Here is a 27,669-nt window from a genome sequence, read left to right on the forward strand (position 1 = left end):
GTTAAACCAGCCGTAACTTACACTGGAATCACATGTTAGATACCCATTCCGTTTCCTCACTATAATGTTTGTTTTTGCCAAATTTTCAAGATATTCCTTAATCCTAGAAAGGGGATACCGGCAGGGGCGATTTTAGCATCAGAGCTTTGGGGGGGCTCAGCCTACCAAAGTTCATGGACCACAGAACCCCTAGGGGGGTCCGGGGGCATGCCCCCCCGGAAGAAAAATTTGTAGATTTTAAGTAAAAATGGATCAATCTGGTGCACTTTGAGGTCAAAATGAAGAGACTAGATCTATGAAGACCTATACACATCAATATCTTCTTTACTGTTCTGTGGTTTTACAGCGATGAAAAAATAATTGTTTCCCTATATATATTCTGCATACAGGTTATGGTAGAATTTTGCTTGCATAAATAATACCAAAATCACTTCAGGGGAGACTCAAGTAAAGTAATATTTTGCTTTGTAGGCAAAAGTAAAATTAAATCAAATCAAATGGAACTTCCTAACTTATTGGCTGGAATAATATTCCGACAAGATAATAATATACTGTAAGCTAAAGCAGGAGTTTGCAGTCAACTAGTTGAAAAGCAGCCACTTGCGATTCTGAAGGGCTTAATTTCATTCAGAAGACAAGAGACCCGTTTGAAAATATGTTCTTCACTTATGCCCATATTGTTTCTCAAAAGACATTGCATCCATTTAGACCCGCTTTACTGCGAGCTAGCATGATGGCTGGCTGGCTTGGTGTGTCATGGTAGCCTTGCCAATCGTCACCTGTCTGGCAGGCACATGACAAGTTATTTTGTTTAGCTACTACAACGGTATGCGCTAATTTGCACATCAATATGCGCTAATTGAGTAACTAACGACTCTGACTGCTCAATGCTCACCTCACAGTCTCATCATGAGTGGGGACTGGGGAGAATGATTGTTGACTGTAAAAGGCTACTTCGTTGTGTGTGTGTGTGTGTGTGACCTGTGTGAAGTGAAGGGATTAGGCACATAGATGGAGGAGGGAGCGCCTGGCAGTAGCGGTTCTAGAAACTTTTCGGGTGGGCTGAGTCAGGGCCCCCTTGGTGGGATGAACCCCCCTAAATGTTTGTCAGCACACCCTAAGAACATAGAGGGGGGAACTCACACACAGCGCATTGAGTGGAATCAGAAACTGCTAGTAATGACCACCAGAGGGGAAAAAAAAAAAAAAAAAAAAAAAAAAAAAAAAATTGTCTCTATTTTTTTGGGGGGGCTGAGACTTCTTTTGGGGGGGCTCAAGCCCCCCCAAAAAGGGCCTAGTGGCGCCCCTGGATACCGGTATGTGAAGTTATAAGCTTACTTCTAATTACCAGAACTGCTTCTTGGAATAAATGTACATGTTCGGAAATTTAAGAAAATTATATCATACTAAGATTTAATAATTCCAATATAGACAATTGTACGTGTGTATACTTTATTGTGTCTCTTGTGTTTGGATGGGAGGAACGTTTGAACTTCCGGGAAATGTAGTCCTTTGGATTTGAAAAGCGCAATACCTAAAGACATAAAAATAAATCGTTAAAATAGTCATCACAGCTTTATAGAGTTTTAAATTGCTATATAGCCACGATATAGACCTACTTTATTTTCTACAGCGTAGCAAATTCCCTTAAAGATTTTTAATTGTTGAGTTCTGTCTCCAACTTCTCATGAAATATTAGGCCAAGCCAAATTCAACATTACCATGCTAACAGAACAAGATATCCTTTTCAGAAAGGCATTGTAAATCATTGTGAATCATTTAATGTACAGAGCAGATGCTTAAAGTACAGGTAATAAATATAGGAATGCAGAAAACATTTGCACGTATTGTTATTGATATATTAATGTCAGTGAAAATACATTTTGTTTGTTTGGTAATAACAGTACCCGGTACACAGGTAACGGATGATAGCTAGATCACTGATGGAACAATACTTGCTGTATATACTCAAGTGTGGGAGACAACACTAATAGTTCAAAAATACAAAACTTAGTTGTTTTTTTTTCTTTCTTTCTTTGTGTTCATATGGTGGCGGGTGGAGAGTGGTGGTGGTGAGAGGGGGTTTGTCTTTTTCCTTTGTTACTGGATGTTAAATCAGAAAGCTTTGAGCTTTTGCTGAATCTTCTGGTCATGTGTGGAACTGCTTTGTCTGAAGAATAAAGCAAATGAAAATGATGAGGCAAGAACTGTGTAAGAAAAAAAAGGGCTCTCTTGGCCCTCTGAGAAAAATGACTAACATAACAAAGAAGGACCTGCTGGCTTTGTGAACTTCCTGTAGGGAAGCATTGAAACCAAATCAGGTTAGGCCACATCTGCTCTGTCCATACAGCATGGATCACTTTCAGAGCAGTTCAAAGGCCAGCCTTTTGGACTTACTCACAGAGGAAGGAGAGGGGCAGCTGGGAACACATGCAGCAGATAGACACATTGCATACACACATTCTGGTTTACCAGCATAGTTTTGGCCAAGTTTTAAGGACAATTTAGAAAAACATCCCCAGGCTGATGGCTTTTTTGGTACAAGCTTATAATCATTAGCTTCTACCAGGTTTCACCAAGCATGGAATTCTGGGGAGCGGGCAATGCCTCCACACCCTAATCCTTCCCTCCTGTAGAAGCGAGAGGCCCCCTTTTTCATTACACAGCTATGAGATCTAAAACTGCCAAGAGACAGCAAATAGGGTTGGATGACCAAAAGAATGGCCACACCTGAATTTATATGTAAAAAATCTCTTCAGGTTTCTGTGTTATAGTTTAAAAAAATACAGATTAATAAATTGTCTGATAGGATCTCTAGGAATGTTTAATATCATTTGTTGGAGCAAGTTGAAAGGACAGACTAGAGTTAGACATTTTAGAGCAGCGGACTGCATCACTATCACCCAGTAATTCCCTGTGTAATAGACTGCAAAGTAGAAAGCTGAAATTTAACAAAAAATACTGTTTATCACTTCACATTTAGTTACTAGAATGGAATAGAATAGAATTGTTGGTTTCCAGTTGTTACCATTTTTGGTTTGATTTGATATGTAAAATGAAATGCTCAGAAAAAAGGCAATTTCTAAAATTAAAGTTACCCTGCACTTCCAGGTAAATGTTATTGTCTAGCATATAAACAATAGAGATCTTTCATAAATACTACTATTAGCTGTTGTTTCCTTAAGGGATTGGTTATACCATGATAATATGTGAAGGGAGGGCTGTTTGTGTTGGTGACATTTTACAGTGTTTATAATACAGGAATGATGTTAAGAAAATGTATTTTGAATGACATTCTTTGATGAGGCGTAAGGGAGTAATATTTATGTACAATGTATCTAACAGACTTCAGTCTCACTTTCATGAAGCAAGGTGACTTTGTTTAACAGGAGAAGAGGAATGGGAAAAGTCCCGTTAACATCCCTGGATCCAGAGTCTAAAGTATGGGTTAAGTCTACCATAAATGTATTCCAAAAAATGTGATCATGTCTGTAAAATGTTGCTTCTTTTTTACTATTCTCTATGTTCACCAATGAAATGTATCCAAAAACAAAGACATATTCTCATAGGTTGTGTACCATCAGAATCAGAATCAGAAAGAAGTTTATTGCCAAGTAGTTTAACACGCATAAGGAATTTGTTGTGGTGATTGGTGCAGTACAAAAGAACAAATAATATTAAAAGAAAAAATGTAAAGTAACACGCACCAACTCACCATGGCCGCCATCCGCTGCAGCGCCAAAGAAAAAGCTTAATAATGTTATAGCCCTCATAATCAGAATTAGAATCAGAATCAGAAAGAAGTTAATTGCTAAGTAGTTTAACACACACAAGAAATTTGTTGTGGTGATTGGTGCAATACTACGACGGAGTATTAGGGCCAAACTAAGACAAAAAAAAAATTGAAATAACGAGAATAAAGTCATAATATAATGAGAATAAAGTCGTAAAATTGCGTGAATAAAGTCATAATGTTGCGAAAATAAAGTCGTAATAGAATAAAGTAATATTACGACTTTATTCTCGTAATATTACTGAGAATAAAGTCGTAACATTACGAGAATAAAGTCGTAATATTACGAGAATAAAGTTGTAACATTACGAGAATAAAGTCGTAATAGAATAAAGTTGTAATATTATGAGAATAAAGTCGTAATATTACGAGAATAAAGTCGTAACATTACGAGAATAAAGTCGTAATATTACGAGAATAAAGTCGTAACATTACGAGAATAAAGTCGTAACATTACGAGAATAAAGTCGTAATATTACAAGAATAAAGTGGAAATTTATGAGAACTCTAACAGAAAGAGTATCTTCTCCCTGTGTTAAAATGAGGAATATCTTGTTAAGTTATATTTATATATTATATTATATATTACGACTTTATTCTCTTAATATTATGACTTTATTCTCACAACATTATGACTTTATTCTGGTAATTCTACTTTATTTTCGTAATTTCCATTTATTTTTTGTCTTAGTTTGGCCCTAATACTCTGTCGTACAATACAAAAGAACAAATAATATTAAAAGAAAAAATGTACAACCCGCACCAAGTCACCATGGCCGCCATCTGCTGCAGCACCAGAGAAAAATGCTTATAAAGCTTAATAATGCTTATAACCCTCATAATAATGTGTACAATCAGTGGAGTAGTCTTTTAATGGGACAAAAATGCTTCTCATTTTCATTGTATATTTGATTACTAGTACACAGACGGTTGCATGATGAGTGAACCAAACAGCTGACCAAAATGACTGATGTGAAAACAGAGGAGGAACATGTCCTCCTCCCCATCTTCACAGTCGTCCTCCTCCTCCCACGGTCTTCTGTCTTTTGACAGCCAAAACTTCTTTTAGAGTTAAGTCTTAAAAACAACCACCAACTTGTTATTGAAGAGGCTGGAGCCTGGGGTGATAGCTTAGGCTCCAAAGTAAAAAAAAAAAAAAAAAAAAAAAGAAGTCAGTTTTCTTGCCCCCTTTACCCCTGTGGGAAACTGCGAGGCCGCCCCTGGATTAAGTCCCCGCCTTTAAACTCAAATAAGAGGGAAACTTCAAAGGCTGCCGGCCGCCGGGGCGCCGCCCTCGTGCTTCACAAAGGATTTGCCGACGTTCGGGAATTCCGCCTCCAGTTCCTTTTATAGCGCCACTCGTGCGCTGGCCGCGTCCCAGGGCCCCGCCCACCGCCGTTACTCTGACAACACAAAGGACTTCACGGAACTCGCAGGCCCCGCCCACATGCCCAAATAAGGGCAGCCCCTCCATGTACGGCAAACAATCGCTGCGAGATTGCCTTTTTTCCTCTTCCTTATCCAGTTTATATGATCGGAGAGGAACTGCGCTTCAGGTTGGAAGGAAGCGGGTTGCTGCGATCATGGCCGAGCGAGTCCAGCAGCCCCCGGCCAAGCGGCTGTGCTGCCGGCCCGGCTACAACCCGGCGTGCAGACAGGGGCAGCGGGCTGGAGGGGTCCTGTGCGGCGGTGCGGGCTCCGCTCCGGGCGCGTCGGGGAACGGGAAAACGCACCAGCCCGAGTCGCTGCTCGACATCGCGGCGCGCAGGGTCGCGGAGAAGTGGCCGTTTCAGAGGGTGGAGGAGCGCTTCGAGAGGATCCCGGAGCCCGTGCAGAGACGGATCGTGTACTGGTCGTTCCCCCGGAGCGAGAAGGAGATCTGTATGTACTCTTCGTTCAACGCAGGAGCGGAGGAAAGTGGAACTAGCGGGGACAATAATGACGAGACCCAGCTGCCTTTCCTGCGGGGTGTCACTTTGCTGGAGGGCGGCTGGGTGGACAACGTATTGCAAGTCGGTGAGTGGACGATATAACGTTACAATAACGCAGGAAAAACCAAATGGTCCAACCAAACATCTCTCTTTCTCTTTCTCTCGAGCTGTTTGGCTTTTTTTTTCCGTGGAGACATACCAGACGAGCGAGGGGGTTGTGTTTGTCTATCTATTATAAACAATGCAGGGTATTTCCACAGCAGCCAACCTTATAGCCGTGTGAGAATAGCCCGTTTTCAGATAAGCCCGTAATAGTAGCCCACTTCTCCTTGTTTTTACCCACTGAGCTGTGCGCATTGTATGGCCCAGAGCAATTCCAATTGGAAGCTTAGCACTTTGTTCCTATTTTTGTGTCTTTCCAGCTCTCCGTGCCCCCACCAATGGGTACGCAGACAAAAGCCCCCTATATCTTTTCACCGCTGGCTAAATAGACGATATTTAGAAAGGGTGGGAGGGACGGTGATTTAAAGCCACAGTGCTTCTATTTTGTTTGCCAATCACCTTTGTGAGGCACACTGAACCTTTTTCTATTCCCTACCCAACGTTCACCTGAAGCCCAAGCTGTATGTACCTGGTAAAGGCTGAGATATATGTATATATATCTATATATATATCTCTATATATGTATATGTGCATAATTTAGTCTCCCAGCTGCATTATTGTGGTACAGCTTGGAGTAAACAGACGCGCTCTAGGCTCAGCAACCCCCAGCTTGCCCCTTTGCTTGACTGGCTGGTTGTCTTTGCCAGAGCCACAATATTTCACTGCATTCGTCAGTGCAATAGACTCAGCTGTCAATCCGACTCCCCACCCTTGGAAGCGGTTCAGGATTCTAATCCCATTACCCTCCCCGGTTCATCTGAATCTTAATGCATTCTGCAAACAAGATTTTATGCATGATCTTCCTCCTCCCTCCCTCCCTCCCTCCCTCCCTCACCCTATCCATCTCTCGCTCCCTTGTTCCCTTTTCCTCTCTCACTTCTTGGCTTACTATCCCCCCCAAAGAATCTGTGTGGAGATGGTTTCAGCTCTTGTGGGTTCAGAGAATGTGCAGTGCACAATAGTAGCCATGGAGCAGGCAGACAGGCAGGCAGCTCTCCCTCCCTCTTTGGCCTGTTTACCAGATTCCCCAGCATTAGGCTCATTTGTGTGCTCACTCTTTTGGGGCTTCAGGAAGATAAACACTCAGCCTGGGGTAAAATGAAAAGCATGAGGCATCGGTGAGCTGATGGCTGTGTGTATGCTTTTGAAAAATACTGACAAAGAGGGCAACAGTGTCATTTTCTGTGACCATTTGCATATTTATGTGTGTAAAAGGGTATGTGCGTGTGTGTGTGTGGATTTGATAAACACAGAGGGGGATTGTACGCACGATTGTGTGTCTTCGTCTGCATGGGCTGTCAGTCTCATACCGCATGCTCACAGAGAGTGGAGAATGACAGCCCAGTACACAGCAGGAGGAGGGCATGTTATGCTGATTGCAATTTTTGCCCCAGAATTTCTCTTTCTTTTTTTTTTCTTCTATTTTTCTTTAAGCTGGGGAAGATAAAGCCAAGGAAGAGCAAATGATAAATAAAAGATGTAATCTACTCCAGGGGACAGGCAGCCACTGGAGGATGAGGGCTTAAAAGCAGGGCAGCTTGGGAGGGGGCCTGTCAGCCACATCACACACCACATGTATTGCCCCATCAAACACATACAGTGGGTATGGCCTAAAAAAAAAAAGAAAAGTACAGGGTGATTGTCAGGGGTGTGTACGTGTGTGCATGCATGGATGCATGCATTGCTTTGCTTTGTGTGGGTTCTTATGTGTGTTTGTGCTGTCAGTGGCATGGGATTCAGTGTTGATGATGAAAGACAGTAGCGCAGTAGAATAGACGAGGAGGTTATTGTGTATGGAGGAAAAGCTAATATACTTGAATGGATCTGCTGTCGCTGTATTCCTTTCCTACCCCTCCCATCGCTTCCTCCACCTCCCTTTCTCCCAAGTGAGCTGCTATAAAACTCTCCATATTTACTCCCCTAAGGCCAACTACCAGCCCCCAGTCTCCTGTGATTATTTATCTTTTTCTCAAAGACATTAATCACATGCTCTTTCCTTTTTTTCCTCCATCTCCTTCCATACATCAGTGGTGTGAAGGGAAGGAATGGGGGGGTGGATTTTAGGGGAAGAGCAATAGATAGGGTGATATCAAGAAAAGAGGGGAAGCCTAGGGGGAGAATGTGGGTGGAAAATGCAAAAGAGGAAAGAGGCATTGAAATGGTGATTGCAAGTGAAGGGGATGTATGAAAGTAAAGAATGAAGCGCAGAAATGGGAAGAGAGTGAGATGGATGGCTTGTTCTTTCTCCCATGCCAGCTCATCTGTTCCAATGCGAGCCTTCGGGATAAATATTCATATATGAATGCAAGTGTTATCTAGCAGTCCACTGCTCCTCGATTATAACAGGGTTATACAACTCAGCTTCAGTCCTCAATGCACTTCCTGCCACATCACGGATGAATTTGTCAGGTAGTGGAGCACGCACATAACCTCAAAATTGTATCAAAAGGTTATGTGTGTAACAATATGAATAGAATTTACAAAAACCTTTTTTTAAAGAGCATGCTAGTTGGAAAAACAGCCCATAATGGCAGCTTGTCTGCTACAAAAATGACATCGTTACAAGCTGATCACAGAAATTTCAGTAAATCTCACTGATGAGCCATATTTCCCTTTCCAGCAGCTTGTCAATCACAGTGTGCTGTGTAGTAACCGAGCATCGTTTTCTGGTATAGAAAGCTTCCAGACCTGCCCGTTCTGATCACAGCATCTGTTCTCCGGTCCTTCTATATAATTTACACTCAGCAGCTCATCACGCTGAAAGGAAGGCTAGCATTATGAAGCCCCGTCCTCTAATTATAGAATTCTAATCCTATGGCTTTGGCATGGCATGACAAAGCATGTTTGCACTTCATTACCCTCCTTCCTGTTTTAGTTCTCCAGTCTGGGTCAAGTTCATCCCCTCTTGTCTAATTTATTCAGAATATTGACAGTCTGGCTCCTCCCCCTTTTGACCCATCATCTCCATATTTCTTACCCTTTCCACCCCCACTGTCCCCAGGGCTTAGAGGTTTAAAAAAGATATAACAGCCTCCACCACACACACACACACACACACACACACACACACACATACGCACATGCACTACCTCACTCTTACTATCCTGTTACCATAAACCCCATGTCCCCAAGGAGTGACATACTGATGCCTGGCATATGTTGCTCTCTGCAATGTCATTAGCATAGGCTACATGCTACAGCCTAGTTATCTGGTTCTCCTTGTTAGACTAATATTTCATTTGAGACGGCATGTCATTTTATCATTCTGCTGTCCCAAATCAAACTGATGAGGAAGACACTTTGAGGCTACTTTGAAGTCAGCTAGAATGAAAAGTAGATGCGCATATCCTGAAGACTATTTTGGTGTATTTTTCCACGGTGGAGCTGCCGGGCGGCCCATAATGTTTTGCTTTTCCCCAGCCTGAAACTCCCACTGAATGCCCATGCCACTCGTGCCTGTTTGAGTGTGAATTTCATCCTACCTCTGTTAGACACAAACTGGCATGTGTGTGGATGTGTCTTTTGCATCTGCATGCTCATAACTCAGGTTAATTTGTTTACGCTCTGTAGAATCTTAATTGGGTTTCTGCGTCATCTATTCTCTTACACACTGTTTTCATCACGATGTCACTGAAACTGTAAAATAAGCAACCAGGCCATCGATTCCCCGGGTGTGTTTTTTTATTTAGTTTTTTTTATTTATTTATTTTGACTGTTTATTTGGGCAACACAGATGGATACAGCCGTGACAGTGATGCTGATATTACCCTTTTAGAATAGAATTTGAGCAATCACACGCCATTTTGTGTTACTTACAGTATGTGCCTGGCATTTAGGCACAACTGTGGAAATATCTGACTTTATACAACAATAAAACACAGGCAACACCAACAAAATGGAAATGCTGATTAAACAAAGTCGATTTGAACACACTATTAGGTTATTGTTTGTTTGACAAAGCAGTAAGCCAAATGCCAAGGAGAAATCTGTGCCACTTACAAAGTTGAAGCAACACTGAGCTTGTTTGTGCATGAACACGCTCATTCACACACGCATACAGTTACACGTACACCCCCCCTCCCCCCACAATCAAATCAAAGGGCTTCTTGAAGGCCCACATCGACATTTCAAGCATGTTGTCCAAGAAGGCTCTCAATGTAAGATGCAGAACTCAGATTTTGCATGTCATCTTCATTGCACCAACAAGCCCCCCTGAGTTCTTGATGGGTGAGGGCCTATTCTTCTTGTTTGTGTGTGGGCTGGTTTTTTTCATGTGGGTGGATCTAGTTTTATTTTCCTGTTAGGTTAGAGAGTTCCTTTATCTTTTTACAATGCCTGTTGAGAATGGGCCCACATGCCTTCCACTAAAGACTAAAGACAAGGAGATGGAAAGCTTACCAACATGTTGTTAGTGTTGTACAGAGGCTTATTAGGTGACTGTAGGATTTGTAGAAATGCTGATGCAGTGCAAAGCTTTGAAGAATCGGAAATGATTCACTCTATTTTAAATGATGAGTTTGGGAGCACTTCTTTTGTGGGAATTAAGGAAAATGAGCCTTAAAGTCAGGTGAACAGATGCCATCTGTGGACCAAACTCCAAGGTGAGGGTACTGATCGAGCAATGATCCAGGATGCGGTGCCTCAGGTCTGCCCCGAGGCATATGGAAACATGGCTGAGCCTGGAGTAAGCATAAACATCTGGCTGTCCAAGAGAGAGGGGCAGCAACAGCATGCGCATAAAGAATCTTTGGACAGAAGGCCCTCTCTGTCTGGCTGACTGTATGTGGGACATTCCAAACCTTTATCCCATGTTACCTAAATGGAAAGATGATAGGATGCCTTTGTTTAATGGAAACATGTCCGCTTAGTCTTTCTTGTCAGTGTGTTCACACATGAGGTTTGTAGCCATGAACGTTTGACAAAAATGGTGGTTTATGAGCTATAAGTATATCCTTAAACAATGAGTCCCATGTTGCAAACTAAACATGACAGCGTCACGCAGCACCTGTTGAGTGGTCGTTGGTATTCCCAGTAGGTCCTTTTTCTTGTCTTTTTCTCAGCTCCAAACTCTGACTAACATGCTGCACCCAGGCATGTTCCATTTTCTATACCCAGCTCCAACTGTCTCCTGTTTTTCACATTTCGGATACTGTACCCAATACGTACTAATAGAGGCTCCTGGCATCTCAAGTGAGGACTAATGTCCGTGTGGCTTTTTTCCAGTCAGTCTACCTGACTGGAGCCAGTCTCTGTCCCCGTCCTATTCCTGGTCCCAGACATAGTTGTTTCCTCCCTTCCCCTCTTAAATCATCATTCCAAGGTCCAGCCCCAGCTGCCTTGCATCTGCCACACTGCCAGGATTTTCGCCCCAATGCCCAAAAGACCTCTCTCTTCAAAATGACCCACGCATTATTTCTTACTGGCTGCAGGATCAGCGGGCATTGGCCCTTGTTTAAATAAACCAGTTAAAGTAATAAAGTTCCAGCTTGAGCTCTGCAGCGTATGCCCCGGTCCCCCGTTCCAGCCTGACTTGTCTCCTGTCCCAGACTGTGGCTGCTGGTTGTGCGTCAGCACAGCTCCTCGGCTGGCTGACTCTGTCTAGGAATCCAGTCCTCCTTCCGCAGAGCTTCTGCCCCTCTCTTCTCTGTCAGGGAACGAAGCTCAGGGAGCAGGCGATAGAGAGGCTACTAAATCCACAATGACAAGGCCGCTATTAAAAGACATTTTTTCTATTTCATTTAATGACTTTTATTACCAGCCGCCGCTCTCCCTTCGATTTGGCAATAATAACAACAGGGGAATGCAGCACTCAGCGTTCTCCTATCTGATTCTCTCTTTTCTACCCTTTTTTTTCTTTCACCAATAGGCTGCTGAAATAAGCACAAAGCATCCCAACACTCTGCTTACAGTCATGGAGTGCTCGGTGTATGTGCAGTGTGAGTCTGTGTGAGAGTGTGCATGAGCCTTACATGTATGTGCATGAATAAAGGATGTGATTGCTGCACATATGCTTCCAGTGTTGCTAATGAAAAGAGCCTCTCTGCACAGTTTGGCCAACAGCTGTTTTTTCCCAGAAGCCAAACAGCTTTGGGTCAGCCCAAAAGCTACAAACATTGTGTGTGTATATGTTTGTGTGTGAACACATAATCACTGTGCACTCAGAACTGAAGGTTATCTATGGTTTAGAGCGTGCATTTTCTTCCATCTTCATCAATTTATTGATATCGTGTTGCTATAGATTCCCACAAACCAAATCTGAATGTTAATGTTAAAGGACTGGTGGGTGGATTTGCTTTCCTGAAGCTGCTTCCTGGACAAACTCCTCCAAATGCTTGCACAGTTTTATGAGTAAAGGTAGATTAGGTCTGCTTGTTTTATCTGCGTGTGATTACGAGTATGTGTGTGCCTATGGCTTTTTGTGTCAATGGCTGAGTGAGGGTGTTTATGGTCATGCGTTTCAGGCTGAATAAAGGTGAGGCATGTTAGTGATAAGACGCTGGATGACATTCCCATCTGTCATCATTCCCACCCTATCTTATTGCTACTCTTGAACGCACACACTTGCATACATGCTTTAAAACACACACAGCGTGGAGGCGCCCCCAAGTAGGCGCCTTAGAGTAAACAACAGCGGAGGCAGAGGGTTTACCTGCCACTGACCCTTATTACACACACACACACACACACACACACACACACACACACACACACACACACACACACACACACACACACACACACACACACACACACACACACACACACACACACACACACAGAAGTGCTCACTCATTGACTGGTCTCATCTCTTTATTGAGCTGCTCCAGTGGTGACCCCTTCACTTGACCGATAGGGATTTTCTGAAGTCAGAGGTCAATCTGGTCAGAGTGTCCCTCTAGTAGGAGGTACTTGGGTGGAAAAAGGGCTGAGGCTTGCAATATTGTTTCCCGATAAATAGAACCCGGCCAAAGGAAAAAAGATAACATACATGGCTGAACGTGTGTTTCTGAACACATAAGCGGCGTCTCACCTGAGAGCTAGATTGGTAGGCGCGAGGACAAAGAGTATCTCCTTTTGTGGAAGAATCTGGAATTCAAGCCAGACCGAGAAAGAGGTGTTATATCCCGGCCTCTCTTCTTTCCAGGCAAGCTCAAGTGCCATGTGAGGCATGAAGAAGAAGTCCTGAGAGTGCAAGGTGCCTCTGGCTGTGCCTGGTCCAACGATGTCGCGGTTGTGTGGCATGTGAGACACGCATTCATTGCTCTGTGGTAGAGCAGAGCTGAATAGAGCTAGAAAGGCTCTCCAGGCATGAGAGAGATGCAGACAAAGAGAATGGGAGCGACTCAAAAGCAAGGAGGGCTAGGCTTTCAATTGCTGAAGGAATTTCGTTAGCTTTTCTAAAGAGTTTTGTCTTGAAGTACTTCTTTCTTTTTTTACTCCTTGCTTTCTGGCCCCATTCATTCTTTTGCAATGTTATTGCCTTTTTTCGTGTACTCCCGATCACTACACACCTATGCTTATCCTCTCTTTCTTTCATGGATTCGGTCTTTGTGTTTACAAATTCTCATGGCCTCTGTTTCTCCCCTCCACAATTTTCCAGTTTCATTTCCCAAACAGCACAAGAGAAATTCCTTGTATTTGCCCTGCCTCTGTCTCGATGCAGCCTATTACGATAGCACTTCCTGTGTCTAAAAAACTCCCAAAAGAAGAATGACTGCCGAGCTTCTGCTCCCTGTGCTGTGAGCAGAGCTGGAACCCTGCATCCAAACCTCAGGGGCTATCTCTGCTTCTACATTTAGAAGCTCTGTTTACCACTGTCTAGATAGAAGTATGAGAGAAACAAGACTTGGCCTATTTCCTGTGGTGTCTTTCTCTGAAGTTGTCAAATGATCCCCAGTCTAATGTTTTCCTGGGACATTTTAGCGTTCGACATGCTCTGCTTTTCAGAAATTAATTTTTTATCAGTGGCTTTTTATATGCGAGTCACTGATCTCAGTTCAGCACATCAGATGCGTAGTTTGTTTGGCTGTTTCATCATTTTCTAGTATGTTGGGGCACTTTATTGTCAAGTTTTTACTGCAGAAAGTGTTCTGTCATGAGTGGCTAGAGGAAACTGGAATGGGAAATCAGTCGGTGTCAGTACCGTTCTCCGAGGAACGCAGGACTTCCATGCAGGGGAAGTACAAATCTGCTTGGTGCTGTTGAGTTCCTGCCACTGTGCGTTGCTGCCACCCTGCCTGTCTGCTTTCTCACCCAAACGCTACGATCTGTCTGTCTGTCTGCCCGCCTGGCTAGTTGTAAACCAGCTAGCCGTCCCTCCTGGGTGGCTACATCATTTCAACCCATACCCCCCTCGCACACAGTGACAGCCCCAGCCCAGGGAGACATGGGTAATGGTCCTCTCTGATGTACACCCTGACTCAATTGAACTGGATGGCAGACACACACCTAAAATAACAAAAGGAGGGGATAGAAAGTGAGGGGGTTGAGTGGGAGGAGGGGAGGGAAGGAGCCAAACGATCGATAAAGCAGGGACACATTGCCTAATAAAGATTTATTCCCTTTTTCCCCCCTCACTATCCGCCTTGGCAGAGCAGGGAGGGGGAGGAGAGAATGTGATTAGTGGACCTCTTCTCCCAGGGTGCTTAGATAGCCCGTGCATGCATGGCAGTATGTTTGTCCCATTGCATTCTGTGTATTTTTCCTTTTTTTGCATCTCATGAGTGTTTATCACATCTGTCCGTCTCTCTCTTCCCAAGAGCAAAGAGGGTTAAAAACAGCCTCTGCCGTTTGTTCCGCCAACAGTGGCACTAGCAGCTGCAGCTGTGTCCCTGCCTCTCTCTCTTCCTGTCAGCTAATATTTAGTTAATCTTTGGTCTGGGACCTACGGGACTGGCCGAAGCTCCTGGTGCCCCATCCATCTCACACTGATCTATATTCCACGCTGGATTCCTGTGCCATTAACCACCACCGAGGGGAGGATGGAGCTGCAGAGAGGTAGAACGAAAAGGAAAAGGGCAGGAGGGTGGAGGTAGAGCCGTGGAGAGAGACAAGAGAGTGATGGAGAGGAAGCAATAGAAGGAGGAGAGGGAGGAGGGGGGAGCTGTCTACCATCTCAACAGTAAATGAAAGGAAGAGAGGAGAGGAGGTGGGTCAGCTATTCCAGTCGCAGCAGAAATGTCTGCTTAATTTTGAGGAAAATCTGCGCATAGCATGTGTACTGAAATCTACTTGTTATCTATTTTTGAAGCACATTGGTACCACTAATTGTCCCCCACCACCTCTGATTTACTGCCTTACTGGAAGCTGCTCTGATTAAGTCCTTCATGTAGAGGAGCAGGTGTAGTTACTTCGGTCTAACATTAAATAACAGAGTACTTGAAAAGCGGAAAGGTTGAGGTGGGAAAAAAAAAGTAGTGTAGGAGGACAAGGTAGAGATGCAGGAGTATCCATATGCAGTGAGTGGGCCACTTCATTTATATGCATTGTGTAGTTATGAGGGGTCCAGCTGTGATTGCTCCAAGTGCTGAGTCACTCACCAAGGCACAGACTAAATGCTTTTATCCCAGACGCCTGGTCCATCTGAATGGAATATAATAGGCCATAAAGTGCTTCGCTAACAGCGGCTGCTTGCCCTGTGGCGAACCTTCACCCCTCACTCTTTTGCTCACCTACTCTAAATCTCATTTCACTTCTTGTAGGGAAACAAAGCACGCATGCGTTCTGCTTTAATTACATCTTTATTTCTGCTCTCAATGTTTTTTTTTCTTTTCAATTTCTATATCTTGTTGTTCATCCTGCAGTGCATCCCAGTCATCCCTGCTGTCTGCACTCCCTCTCCGTATCTTCCCCCTCCAGTTATGTGTGATCCCTCTGCTGCTGTGTGCGCATGTGTGCAAGTGTGGGGCACCTGTTCAGGATCTTGGTGTGTGTGTGTGTGTGTGTGTGTGTGTGTGTGTGTGTGTGTGTGTGTGTGTGTGTGTGTGTGTGTGTGTGTGTGTGTGTGTGTGTGTGTGTGTGTGTGTGTGTGTGTGTGTGTGTGTGTGTGTGTGGTTAGGGTCATGCCTGCAGGTCGTGCGTAATGAATAGCAGGGCTGTTGTCGAGCCACAACTGGTTGAAAAGGCGGTAGCCAGAGAATAGCTCGCCAGTGACGGAACACAAGGAGGAGGAGGATGGAGGACAGAGGAAGGGAAGGAACGGTTTAGGGTGCAGGAGAGTCGGTAAAGGAGGAAGGGAAGAGTGGTTGTGAAGCCAGTGAGCCCTAACCACCTTCTGTCAGTCTGTCTGCTCTCAGCGCTGTTTTCTCTCTCATAGGAATCTAATGGCTTTTCCACTGTACTCTTTCCAAGCCTCCACCAACCGCTCCCCCTTTCCTCTTCTTTCTCCCTCTTTATCACTCTCTATGGCTGTGCTATTTTTTTCCTCCTTCCTTATTCCCGTCCTTCTCTTAATTTTTACTAGTTCAAAATTCTCTTCTGAAGTCTCTGTGCCGTCTTCCCGTGCTACCTCCCCTCCTACTCTCTCCTTGTGTTCTTCCAGCTGCTGGCCAGGGGAACAGCTGACTAAATCTAAAGCTGGGGCCCCTGGCTCTGGCCCCAGCCCCAACCTCAGCTCTGCTGCAACCTCTTCCAATTCTCAGCTCCCCTCGCTCCATCCCTCCCTCCTCTGGCCTCCAGCCCTGGCTTCACTCTCAGCAGCCCCGGCTCAGTCCTGGCCCTGCCTGCGAGCCACGGTTCCAGCTCTTCCTGACTCTCAGCAGTTCCCTCCAACCAGCCCCCTCCATCCCACTTTGTGGCTGAAAAGCCTCAAAAACCCTTCTTCCTATATTCCTGCCCACTCTCTTTTTATTTTTCTCCTTTTTTTTCACTCTACTTTTTGCTAATTCATTTGCTCCCCCCCTCCTCCCTGCTTTGACAGGCTGTTGCTGGGCCTCTGGTACTGTCCCAACATATCTGGACTTAGGCCTCATCCAGGTTGGCTGCAGTTCAGTTCTCTGGCTCCAATACCCAGCCTCTATAGCCAGGCATATTTCTCTCTCTGGCTAGTTGTGTTAGTCACTGTAACTCATTGTGGCTCACTTTACTCTAAGTAACGTACAGCTTGTACATTTTGGTCAATTCTGGCTCAACAATTCCTTCACAGCTCCCAGACTCTTTATGTGTCGCTTTGTCTCTGCATCTCTTTAAGTTAAGTAGACAGGCCCAGCCCAAGCACAAACACATTCACTCAGCACACAGAGGAGTGCATCCGGCGAGAGTGTGAAGCATATGACACATGATTGGCAGCAGGGGGAGGATGGGGAGAAAAAAAAGCAGTGAAAGGGGGAATGGGCCTTGTCACATCTCCAGACAAGCCGGGGGCTCAAGTTTGATCGCTGCCCAGGGAAGAGAGCCTTTGTCCCTCCAGCCCGACCTCTGCGGCTGTCAGAGTGAGGGCGTAGGCTTGAGTGATTTGGTCCAGGCCCAGGTTCCACCATCGCTCTTGTGAACAGACGTTGCACACAAAAGACACATGTCAGAGCTCTTCCTCCTTTTTGACATCCGACTGCTTTGAAATGAGTGACTGAGGGCTGACAGATTAAAGTTTAGAGTCTGCCCCGCAGCTACACTGGGATGCACATTTCATCTGATTGGAAGTTGGACAAAGGGGGCCCAGCAAGCACAAGCTGTACTTCATCACAATCCTCCATGGAAAGTCTTGCAATTCTTCACAGATTGTTATTGAGCCCATTCCCATCTGCCTAATGCCCACTACAGCTTTTTTCACTCTTACAGCCTTTGTTTTCTTCTTCTTCTTTCGTTGTTGCTGTGTTTTTGTTTAGTTTATATGTGTGGATATGAAATTGGGGAGCAGCAATAAAATGTCCTTTTTTGGAGTCATGTTTTCTTTCATTGACTGACAGATGTGGGAAGATGAAAAACAAATCACAATGTGACACAGACTTCAAAAGTTCACATGTTCCGCTATTTAGAAGAGAAAAAGCACAGCAACCTTTCTAGCAAAGTGGATTCTTCAAAATGGGGAGGAGGGGAAAAAAAAAATCAAGAAGAGCGAGAGGCATGTGACAAAGACGCTGCCATCTAAACAGCTCAAGGGGGTGGGGAAACAGGGTGCTAAATAATCAGGCGTTAGCACTGTAACGTAGTCAGACTGCTTTTCAAACACTATTTTAATCAAAACAGGCTTCTGATCCATGTTGATTCTAAAACCAGGGATGTGAAAGGAGAGAAACAAATGGACTTGAGGTTTTGAATGTGTGTTTTTGTATGGTAGAGTACTCCCGTAATTAAGTTTAGAAGCTAAGACTAAGAAACGCCTCTAGTTTTGCTCCCCTTACCTTATAGACATTCTGTCCCTCCCTTTTATCGTTCCTTTCGTTCAGGGTGGCACCCATTGACTGCCACTGACCTAATTTGGGCAAATTTCACTGACCTACTTCATGGGTGAATGCTGACGAGCCCACGGGAGGTGATTCTCTCACACACATATAAACACGGTCCGGTCTATCCTTCTGATTATTTAGCAGCCTCCTGGTAGAACTGCAGGCTCACGCTCCCCACCTTGAACCCTTATCAAACTTGCCGCCCCCCCCTCGGCTGTAGCGACCCGACATCCCAAATGAACGTAATGAGGATCGCAAGGTACAAGCTGATGGTGAAATATAAACAAAAGCCGTTGCCTTATGTTTGATGTGGCCTCAGAGGTGACACAGTCCTTCACTTCACAAGTCACTCGTGAGACATAATCAGCAAAATTGCGGAAGGGTGTGATTATTCTCCGGTCATCTGTGAAACTGCTGGTTTGTTCAAATAATCTGTGGAGGCTTTTGAGTGTACGAACAATTGCTTGAATGCTTTTGCTAACTTAGAAATTAAGAGATCATTTATAAGCAATCAGGGCCCAGAGGCCTTCTTCTTTTTCTTTTTAACCTATTTAAATTCATTTGAGCATGACTGCTTCCCTCATGCAGGTTAATTCCCGGTCGACTGGACATGTTAACCTCTAAAGGTTTTTTTGGAAAAGGTGTTGTCACAGATGGATTGGTTTTCCTATTTTTAATGGTACAACAGTTTTGGTAGTAAACTCCTAGCCTCAAGAACTGGGTGCTTGCACGCAAGTAAGACCTGAATTTTGGTTTTAGTCACACTCTTGTGTTATTTGCTCACTTTTGTGCCGCTGTACTTGTGAGTGTTTGACAAAGAACCAGAGAGGTATTTGTGTTTTTGTTGTGATGTGTGCAGACCTGCTCGCTTTGCAATGTGCCCTAGCAAATAGAGCCTCTGAATGCAAAACACACACGCACACACACATGCATAAATACAGAATCACCCACACACATGCATAAATACAGAATCACCCCAGGCAGATATGTGCTGTCATGGCAACACATGCAGATGACAACAAAAGAGGGGGAATACTGTCTCCTACTTGTCCGGCGGAGGGCAATTTATCTCAATGTAGCCCTTGAAAGGCAGCTATTTACATGAAATGAGAGTCGTTTCTGGGAAATAGAGGTCTCTCTGAAGGTTCTTATGTCCGCTGCCTGCTTTTAGCTTGAGAGTGGAAACCTTAACCATCTAGAGAGGGAGAAGAGTGAGAGCTGCAAACCTACTGAGACAGCTCAGTTCCCCTGTGTGGTTGCAGCTTTTCACCCTGAAACTCTTTCATCGTTTCCTCTCAATACACTCAGAGAGAGCTGAGCTTAGTGTGTGATTTCAGATGCTTTCAGTTTGCACAGAGTAAATCTAACCCCCTTGCTTTATCGCTTATCCTTAAGAGAGTGATGCTAACATCAATGTCAATATTTACAGGAATAGCCCGCAGGCAAGTGAATCGACCACGTCGATTCAGCAGAGACACGCATTCGACCTTTTCTGTCGCTCCGCCTCCTTCTTTAGTTATCCCTCACTTGTCTTCATCCCGGTTATTCCCGTTCTCCGACCACTAGTTTTCCAAGATATTTGCCTTTGTATCATATCTGTGTTTGTGCAGTATAGGTGTGTCTCGCATACGCATACGTGTGTAGGATCCTTTGACCGGGCCACAGCTTTGACAAAAGCTCAGCATCTCTTTGAGAGATGCTGGATGACGCATGTCAAGTGATATTAAACGTGATAGGAACTCCCTTCCTCCCTCATTCCCCCCTCCCAACTCTGTGTTTCCATCTCTGCCTATCCTGCCACAGTGTCTGCTAGGGTTAGGGAGAGCGATAACACTTTTTACCTGGTCTTTTAAGGGGGAAAGGCGCTGTGTCTGATGTGCGAAACCTCTGCCTGCAGAGTTCGTGCTGTGGCCTACATGAGCTCATGAAGGTTTAGAAAATATAGAGTTGAAAATGATAGAGGGGGGACATTTCTTACGCTTTGGTGCTTGTGCTTCACTAGCCTAATCAAACAGGATTGCTTAGTTTGCTTAGTAATTGTTAATTTAGGAGTGTTTGCTTTGCTTTTGTCTTCTCTAGTCTTCAAGTTTTAACGAATACTATTGAGATGAGAAAGAAAGTGAGGAAGATGAACCTGTTTATAGGTGTGTGTGTCTGTAGAATCCCCTTTCTCTGTAAAGCTGGGGAACATGGTAGACCTGTGTATCGGCCTCCATCTTTGTCAGGTGGTACCGTAGAAGGCCGAGCTGCGCCGTGTGACGTTGGGTTGATGTCAGATATAGGCGGCCTCACGCCAGGATGTAGCATGCCACGGCGAACAGACAGCAGCGAGTGTGACCTCAGTGACTCCAGGAAGGAAGGGGTTAAGCACGAGCCAGCACGGCTGCATGGGCTGGGTTACGCAAACTGGCGGCTGGCTGGAGCTGAAAGGGGAAGTGCTGAGCTCAGAGGAACACTGGCTCGGAGCCATCGCTCTCCCTCCTCCCTCCCCTGAACCCCCCCCCTCCTCCCTTTTCCACCCCGCCTGCCTGCTACAGCTGAGCGCTCCCCAAGCTTCCCACCGCCAGGCGCAGTGATGTGTGTTTGTGTGCTGGAATGCAGCTTCCCCCTTGGCCGGGGCCTGTGTGTGTTACTCTGTGCGAGTGTGTGTGTGTCTGTCTGGAATGATGCCTCCCCTTGTCTAGTGTGTGACGTCAGTACACACAACGGGTCAGCTTAGGGCTAGGCAACATTTTGTGTATGTGTGTGTCATGGGAGGGGGGTTGGGGGACAGAGGAGGAGTCAGTTATTGGAGAGAGAAAAAGAAAAGAGGAGGGGCTGTTTGTGAGCAGAAGGAGGTTGACTGCTGGGAGTCACTGAAGCCAGTATGCATGCATGAGGGCACCGTGTGTGTGTGTGCGCGTGTGTGTGTGTGTGTGTGTGCGCGAGTGTACATGTGTGTGTGAGTCAAAGGGTGGAATTGTGTCTGTGTGCATGTCTGTGTCTGGTGGAGTGTGTCGGGTGACTTTCCAAATGAAATGGGAAGGGTAAAGAGTGTAGGTTATTTCCTGGTGTGGAAAAGTGAACCTAAAAACACACACATCCTCGCACATGTGCGCACAGTCATGTTGTAATTTGGAGTCTGGTGCTGTTAGCGCCCAGCTATTTTCATATGCAAATAAATTCTGTTCACTTTCAGCCACATTAGTTTTCACAGAGGCTTTTTTGTGTGCACCGTGCGAGCTTCGCACAATCTTTTCACTGCATTTTGATCTGTTTTTATCTCCCTTTTTAAAGGGTGGTTTTATTTTTTACTCGAGCTTTCATGTAAAGACAAATTGTTGAAATCTGCTTTATCAAAAACATTCATGATCAAAGGATTTATGGGTCAGTGTTTGAATTAAGCGAGAAAAGCACATCTGTGATCGCTTTTTGACGAGCACAGCAAATGTCATTTTGGCGCTGTCCAAATGCAAATTAAGGCAGGAGCCAAACAACACACATTCCAGAAGCAATGAGGATGGTGTGTTCTTTGTTTGGTCTTAACATTGTTGACCAAGCCGTCGCGGATCTACTCTTTTCAACCCTGACCTGCATCTTTCGTTGGAAAGCAAACACCAGCACCATCGGGCCTCGGCTGCATAGGGTTCATCATTAAAGGCGTAGTACTCAACCTCTGAAGTAGCAGACAATGGCTTTTCAATGGATCCCATTACCTCCATGTATGGCTTGCGTGGCTCTGCTGGGACAGACCTCTGCTAATTGCACACATTCACCCAGCTGTAATTTCTTTCTGACTAATGAACTTTGCACATGGATTGGGATAATGTACAGTTAATGTACAGACAGGAGCCGGAGTCAGCACGCCGTCGGTCCCTCCAGTGACAGAAATGTGTTGAATCGCTACTTAAAGGCACATTTCACCTAATACCACACAGGTGCCTGAAATTAAAATTCATAGTAATGTTAGTCTACTGTAATTCTGCAAATGTTCTGGTATCACATGATTAATTTGCATTCCAGTGCTCCAGTTCATGACTTTACTCAATGTCGATTCTCGATTTAAAGTCGAAATAGTTCCAAAACTGTTCTTAATTCAGTAGACAAGAATGCCAGTTTTAGGTGCAAATAAAGTTAATTGCTAAAACCTATGTGTAGTTTGCAGTAATTTAAAGTGGCACAAAGGAGGTTTCTTTTAAATGTAAAATATCAGTTTTTTGTTTCATTTTGAGGAAACTTTAATGACTCTAAGGAACTGTTATTGAGCTCTTGGTATCAAAAACACTAGTTTAGGCACATGTCCTGGTTGGCCCTTGTGACGACTGCTTACTGATTTACTGATTTGAGGTTCATACGTTTACACATCAATAACACTCTTGAGTTAATAAAAAAATAAAGGGAAAGTTCCTTTGTGCCGCTTTAAATAGTTAACTGCTATTGGTTACGTCAGGCTACATGAAATATTACCCTTTGCCCCCTATAATCCCCCTATAACGCCGGCTCCCCCGCAACAACTACCGCCACACACTCATTCATACTCTTGAATTTAATGTCCCTTGCAGCCAATTCTATAATTTATCACTTTAACCTTTTTTCTGTTGCCTCAGTCCCATCCGAGCACAGGCATCACTGTCTTTGGGAACTGGTTTTCTCTTCTGCGCACTAACCTTTGGGATCAGCCAGTGGAGCAGTAACAGCAGCTTGACAGGCCCAATCCAGCAAAATTAGACTCCATTTTGAAAGTGATAGTTAGAAAATTGCAAGTCATTCCTGATGTACCGCGTGGCAACCAAGTGGCAGCGGCCCAGTTCTCGACTGTCATTTTAACCACCAGCTGATGACAACTCCAATCACCCACTCAGCCGTCAGCATTCGCACACACACACACAGGAATACGCACACATGCATACATACAAATATGCCTTCCCTGCCATCTCCATGATTAGCATTCAGATTTTGCTGTCAGAATCTTGAGCGGAAGTAAAAACATTGAAATTCATAGAATATCTTGAAACATTAATTTATGCTTGCTTCTGACTGTCGAGGTAATTACTCAGATTATGATGGAGTTGGTGCGTGTGTGTGTGTGTGTGTGTGTGTGTTTGAATGTGCAGATGATGAGAATACACCCAGGGAGGAAAAAGACTTTGGTCCTTCGGTGGGTTTAAGACATAAATAAGGCCATCCCTGGAGCTCAGTACTGTTATTCCAGTCTGCTCCACACCTAGGACACACACATGCACACACACGCCTGGAGCAAGGTCTCCTGCCGAATAGCACTGATCTCTGTTTATAGTCTCTGTATGAGTTCTTCCTTATAGGACCACACAGGCATGTACATATTGTTACTCATACAGACCAACCCTCCACGTTGCTGAAAGGCCTCGTATTGGCCTTTAAAGCCTTATTAATCGAGCCGTTTCAAGGAGCCGCTATGTAGGAAATGCCCCTTTAGCGGTGGGTGGGATGGCGTGTTCGAGGCGGGGTGGAGGGAGGTCGCCCAGCAGTTCTCGACCCTTCTTCGACCCGCTCCGCTGCCTTGCTTTTCTTCAGTTGTAGTTCAGATCTCCTTTCACTTGGGCCTCTCGGTTCAACTCAGCCAAACGGATTGGATTCCAGTCCGATGGCCTTCTCTCTGTGAGGTTTAAGCAGGCTGCCTTTGGTCAACACGGCGTACGGTCTATTTTCACGCCCTCCGTTTCCCCCTCTTTGCTTCTGTTGCTTTGAAACCAGCTCGTTTACTTCATCTTGTTAGACCCTCCAGACTTTATCGTCGAATCTGAATCTACTGCACGCAACGTTCGTTCTGCATACAAATCCAGTGGCTGAGTTCTGTCCGGACCACATGGTGCTGTATTAGATTAAGGTGACAGTAAGTCATGAACCAATTCAGCCAATAATCTTAATGACCTTCCCACTGTTGGACCCGAATTTTCTCTATTGACTTGGAATCTTAATGTGATTGCGAAATTTTATGTATGTTGCTCAATCTAATTTAGTCCAATGATCTTTGGTACACTGAGCACTTTTGTGCTTTGACGAGCAAGCCTCCTCTGGCCCGGCCCTGATCCCTCCCGACTGCCTTCACATGGAGGCCTAAATCCTGTTTTAAAGGAGCTGTATAAAGGAGGCATTCTTCCATCACAGCAGATGTATGTTGCAGGACCTGCAGATCTCCGTCCAGTTATTTTTTTTAACTCCAAAGTAATAGAGCTCCAGTATTCCTACATTCTCGTTTGTTGTTGAATAGACAGAAGGGGCTCTAGCTGATCATGAGCGCATGCTGGCTTATCGAGCACTTACACAATTTCAAACCGAATGCTAGAGCGCAGGGCAGTTGGTAAGAATGCTTTGATGTGGGTCCCCCCAAAAGAGTGTGTGTGTGGTCCGCAGGCGTTTGTGGAATTCGAACACACACATTTATACATATCCTCATTCTTTCTCACTCTGTCACAGTCTGTTCTCGCTGCCTCGCACAGAATTTCGGGCCAAGTGTGATTTCACCAGGGCGGTCAGGAGGGGTTTCTAGGGCAACCTCACATAGGCCTCGTTCTAAAAATGGCCACCATGGTTACTTTGAAAGCCAATCCTGGCCTCTTGAACATGCACAGAAAAGAGCCCTGAACAGCACTCAGGGAGGGGCGCTGGGTGGACTGGGTGAGGGGGAAACCAGGCTCTTTAATAGCTAGCACATGAGACATTGAGGGTTTCATACCCACCCAACCAGGAGTCATGGGAGGTGTGTGTGCATGTGTGCATGTGTGTGTGTGAGTGTGTGTATCTAAACAGTAATATCCCTGTACTCAGCACTTGGCTAAATTAAAAGGGCATTTTTGGCGCGGGGGTCATTTTTTGGTGCCCAGATGATTGGACAGGGAAAGGCGAAACTCATTACCTACCCATCTGTCAGAGAGTGAGAGTGAAAGAGCTGTGGGAATGTGCAGGGAGGGGCTGAGGTGCGAAGGGGCTCGGAAGGTGAACCAGTTAGAGTGTCCATTAAAGCGAAGGGAAGCGCGAGAGACCTTTCCTCTCAAACACGCGGGTTCTCTTATCATTATTTATTTTTCATGTTCTGTATGTTTGGAATTACAAAAAATAAAGAGTATCCCTGTTAATTTCCCCTTCAAGAAAGTTAAAAATTTGCGAAAAAATAAATAAAAAATGCACAGCTGCTTTTACAACTGTCCGTCTAGCTAGCGTATGCACATGTGTGCGTTTGCATCAAAGGTGGATTTTTTCCTTGAGCTCTCTCAGCCCCACATGTTTTTGATGTTCTCTGTTTTTTCCTCTGGACCAGGGGCCACTCTTGAAACACAAGCCTTGGCTCATACAAACAAACACACACACGCACACACACACACACACACACAAAAGAAAAGTATCAGCAAGTATTAAGAACTCATTTGCCGATTTGTGTGTGATAGTGCAGCTAAATAAGTTTGCTTACCATTCTGCAACCAGCTGCGGCGTGTAAACCTTTTTGTCTCATTTAAGATGGTCTCGGTGCGGCTCCCTGTTCCTCTCCGTGTCCCACAGCTGTAGACGTATAGGCTTTGATCACTGCAGATGCAAGCGGGTGCCATATTTGATCCACACCCCTCTTTCTGTGGATATTGTTAACGAACATGTACTTTCCTCTGCCAGCTGGCTTTCAGAATGGAAAAGCATATCTCCATGGCAATGTTTTGCAGATCTGCCCCGAAAGAGGTTTGCAGCCAATGCGTCTTAGTTCTGCAGATAAAGTTTTGCAAAAGGGCTCTCATTACTGGACGTTGCTTTTTCTGCTTTGATCCATTTTTTTTTTTGGGAGGGGGCTGATTTGATTTGAATTTGATTCAAATCGAATTGAATTTTGATTATTCAAGTTAAAGTTGGCCTCATAACATAAATGTGACTGTGATTTTAAGCTGCTTCAGTAAAAATGTAGAGGAGTAATCTTTTCAGGTGGTGTGTTTTTATTTTCGTTTACATCCTGAGGGGTAAATCCACATTAAATGCAAGGGTTGTGCTTCTGTTTACTATCATCTCTCTTTTTTACTCTATGTTCACCTGTACTCTGACTGGATCTCAGAAGCACAAAGAAGAAAGGAAAGCTACTCTGACCTGGCCTCTGTTTAGTTTTCTTGTACAACCATCATCCCATTTTCATCTATTTCCTATGAAATATTCAGCCCCTGCCCCTCCCTTCGTAGCGAACATAGAGGCCCAGAAAACCCTTTGATACATGCATTAATACATGCTTTATATCACAGGGATGTGTACGCTCAGCCCTTTGATAAACACATTAAAGATATGTATGTCTTTGCCTGGTCCACATGAATTTTGAACATCCCTCCTGAGAACATAAATGCATTCATAAGCTGCTCTTCATCTTTCCTAACCACTCCCATTATTAATAAATCACGAGCCCATGCTGTGTCTCTGTGCGTACGCACTTGCCTGTATCTTTAATATGCGCATGAGTGTGTGTTTTAAGCACTTGTCGGGGACTCCACCTGGTTCATTCATATTCATTTTTGCATAATGACCAGCCACGCCTCCGGATAGCGCAGTCAGGACAAGATCAAACATCAGATTCAAACAAGAGGCTGTATAATTCATACTGGTGCAGACGCGCTCCCTGCTCACATCCTCATCACTTTCTCAGTTCCTTGTCGCTGCGTGTTGCCAGTTTCATGCATCGAGATTGATTTCTGTCACACTCACTTACTGTGTTACTTAAAACCGTGAGGCCTTTGGAAGGTGACTGTGGTCTGGTAAACATCCTGGTACTTCTTTAGCAATGTCATGTAATGAAGGGCACATTTAATGAGCTGATCAAGTAGGAAGCAACAGTTGTTTATATCTAACAAAGCTGGCGTTTTGCAGTAGGAACTCTTGCAATGATGAATTATGGGGTGAAGGATAGATACCTCTTGTTTTGATACCTTTTGAATAGGCCTGTGTTGAAAAAAATCGATTTCCCAATTCTAAATCGATTCTCATATTAATTCCTAAAAATCGATTCATATGTCTAAAGATCGTTTTTTTCTTTCTTTCTTTATTTTTTCTTTTATTTATTTATGTATTTTTTTTTCATCATTACATTACAACTTTTGGTTATTTTTTTGTTTATCCCCAAAAAAGGAATGTTTTGTTGGACACGAGAATAACTGGTGCCATGTTTTTGCCTTTAAATATGTTTAAAGGTATGAAAACATTAAAGTGTTAGGTTATAATTGCATAAATTGTCTATATTTCATTACTTTATATACTGTCTTGGGGTTACATTTGCAAAAAATGCTAAAAACCAAATGCTCAAAAATTAAAAACCAAAATAGACCGAAAATGGAACAAATAAAAACGGAATGTGGGAAAAAATAAAACCGAGTTCATCCGTCTCTGTTTGCTGCCCTGGATCTGTTTGGTAATTCTGACCCAC

The 27,669-nt window shown here is 44.3% G+C and overlaps 1 protein-coding gene across 2 annotated transcripts in view; it reads left to right on the top strand.

The window, feature by feature from the left end:
- Positions 1 to 5,296: 5,296 nt before the first annotated feature.
- The window catches only part of LOC133450594 (zinc finger SWIM domain-containing protein 6-like), a 44,372-nt gene continuing 21,999 nt past the window's right edge, over positions 5,297 to 27,669 (top strand). For both annotated transcript variants that reach the window (XM_061729341.1, XM_061729342.1), the window contains exon 1: positions 5,297 to 5,809. In XM_061729341.1, the coding sequence (XP_061585325.1) occupies positions 5,377 to 5,809 (433 nt within the window). In that variant the 5' untranslated portion in view covers positions 5,297 to 5,376. The remainder of the gene's footprint in view (positions 5,810 to 27,669) is intronic.

The sequence above is a fragment of the Cololabis saira genome, chromosome 9, assembly GCF_033807715.1.
Source record: "Cololabis saira isolate AMF1-May2022 chromosome 9, fColSai1.1, whole genome shotgun sequence".
Taxonomy (NCBI): Eukaryota; Metazoa; Chordata; class Actinopteri; order Beloniformes; family Belonidae; genus Cololabis; species Cololabis saira.